General features: G+C 35.8%; 1 protein-coding gene across 1 annotated transcript; it reads left to right on the forward strand.

Annotated features, from left to right (window-relative positions):
* Positions 1-122: 122 nt before the first annotated feature.
* Positions 123-1,181, forward strand: LOC132092855 (trace amine-associated receptor 4-like). Its single transcript, XM_059499285.1, has one exon. It carries the CDS (start codon positions 141-143, stop codon positions 1,179-1,181), a length of 1,041 nt encoding a protein of 346 aa, XP_059355268.1. The 5' UTR covers positions 123-140.
* Positions 1,182-1,955: the final 774 nt, after the last annotated feature.

Consider the following 1,955-nt stretch of genomic DNA (forward strand, 5'->3'; position numbering starts at 1 on the left):
TACTGTATATGTATGATCGTTTTCTTCATATTTTGGTCTCTCTGACTGTGGTTGATTATCTGTGTGATTAAATTTTTTTACATTTACAAAGTATATTTATTTTAAATATTGTTTTGATCTTGCATTCCAAAATATTAGTAATGACTTCAAATGAAACAGACATTTACCCTGAGAATGTGTTTCTCTGCTATCCACTCCGGCCGGACTCCTGTATGAAATTGCATCGTCTTACTGTTGTTAAAGTGGTGATGTATGTTTTCATGGTGCTGATGATCCTCACAACAGTTTTTGGGAACCTGCTGATCATCATCTCCATCTCTCACTTCAAACAGCTTCAGTCTCCAACTCATCTGATCGTTCGCTCTCTGGCTGCCAGTGACTGTCTGCTGGGCTCTTTGGTCATGCCGTACAGCATGGTGCGATCTGTTGAAGGCTGCTGGTATCTGGGAGATGTTGTGTGTAAAGTGCATTCTAGTTTGGACATGACTTTCAGCATCTCTTCTTTAATACATCTCAGTTTAATATCTGTCGACAGGTACATGGCCATTTGTGACCCTCTGAGGTACAGAATGAGGGTCACAAATAACATTGTGTCTGTACTGACTACCTTCACATGGCTTTTTTCATTTCTCTACAGCTTTTCTATTGTGTTTTCAGGGGTAAACAAAATTGGCTTGGAGTCGTTCATCATGCAGGTTTACTGTGTGGGAAGTTGTGTTTTGTTTTTTAACAAACAGTGGGGTCTTATATGTTCCCTTCTCACATTCTTTCTTCCCGGGACGATCATGAGCTCTCTGTATATGAAAATCTTCCACGTTGCACGAAAACACGCAAAGGATATGTCAGAAAGAGTGACTGTGATGGCAGCAGGAGGGTTGAAGAGCCAAAGCTCTGCTGAAAGAGAAGGAAAGGCAGCTAAAACTCTGGCCATTGTCATGGGTGTTTTTTATTTCTGCTGGTTGCCTTTTTTTACTGCCACTGCTGTAGATCCTTTCCTCAATTTCGTGACTCCTGGTTATGTTTTTGATGCTTTGGTTTGGTTCGGATACTTTAACTCCACTTGTAACCCACTAATCTATGGTTTCTTGTATCCTCGCTTTCAGAAAGCTTTTAAAATTCTCATATCCACTTATATCTGTGCCTGCAATGACTCAAGCACCTTGATACTTGAATCAGTTTAAATTTGTTCATTAAAAATAAGCATGTTAATGATATTGTAAGAATCTGGCCTGACATGCATTTTCTTTAACTATCTGGATTACTGAAATATTGACAAAACTAAAATAATTATATTTAGTTGTAAAAAATAAAATGCTTTTTACTGCAAATACTGGTTTTTATGTGACATGCAGAAGTTATTTTAGCTTTTAGTTAATATAGGTCATCATTGTTTTTTAAATAATTTATCAATGAAGTTATTTAATGCTTAATGTTGGGTTTACATAACTAAGCATAACTAATATACAACTAATATAACTAACATTACATAACTAATGCATGTTTTTACTATGAACTCTTAATATAAAAAAGTAACATTGTCTTTTCAGAGTTCTTTCTAAAAGTATTCATAAATCACAGTCCTGTCTTATCCATATAAAACTGTATTATTTAGACTACAATGCATGTTTGAGCTGTCCTAACTAAAAGCAATTTGCATTGACATATATTAAAGTAGGTCAGTGCCATTGTTTTATCTCAAGATGCACACCAGAAATAATTTTCAGCCCTGCAATCAACATTGAGTACAGGTTTGTGTATGGCAAATTTATGAAAGCTATTTAATTGTCCTAATTTTGTCCTGGCTTAATCTGAAACGTCTGCAGGTCCTAACCAGGTCCTCTTATGTTTTGTATTATTAAGTGTGCATTTGTCTCCATCTTGTGGACAATATTTGGACAGGGGACAATTTGACTGAGAAAGTGAGGCAATCTGGTTGTCATATTTCTAATATTATA

Source organism: Carassius carassius, chromosome 18 (assembly GCF_963082965.1).
Source record: "Carassius carassius chromosome 18, fCarCar2.1, whole genome shotgun sequence".
Lineage (NCBI taxonomy): Eukaryota > Metazoa > Chordata > Actinopteri > Cypriniformes > Cyprinidae > Carassius > Carassius carassius.

Bases quoted from the DNA above. Each gene is read 5' to 3' on its own strand.
- LOC132092855 (XM_059499285.1), top strand. From the start codon at position 141: ATGACTTCAAATGAAACAGACATTTACCCTGAGAATGTGTTTCTCTGC.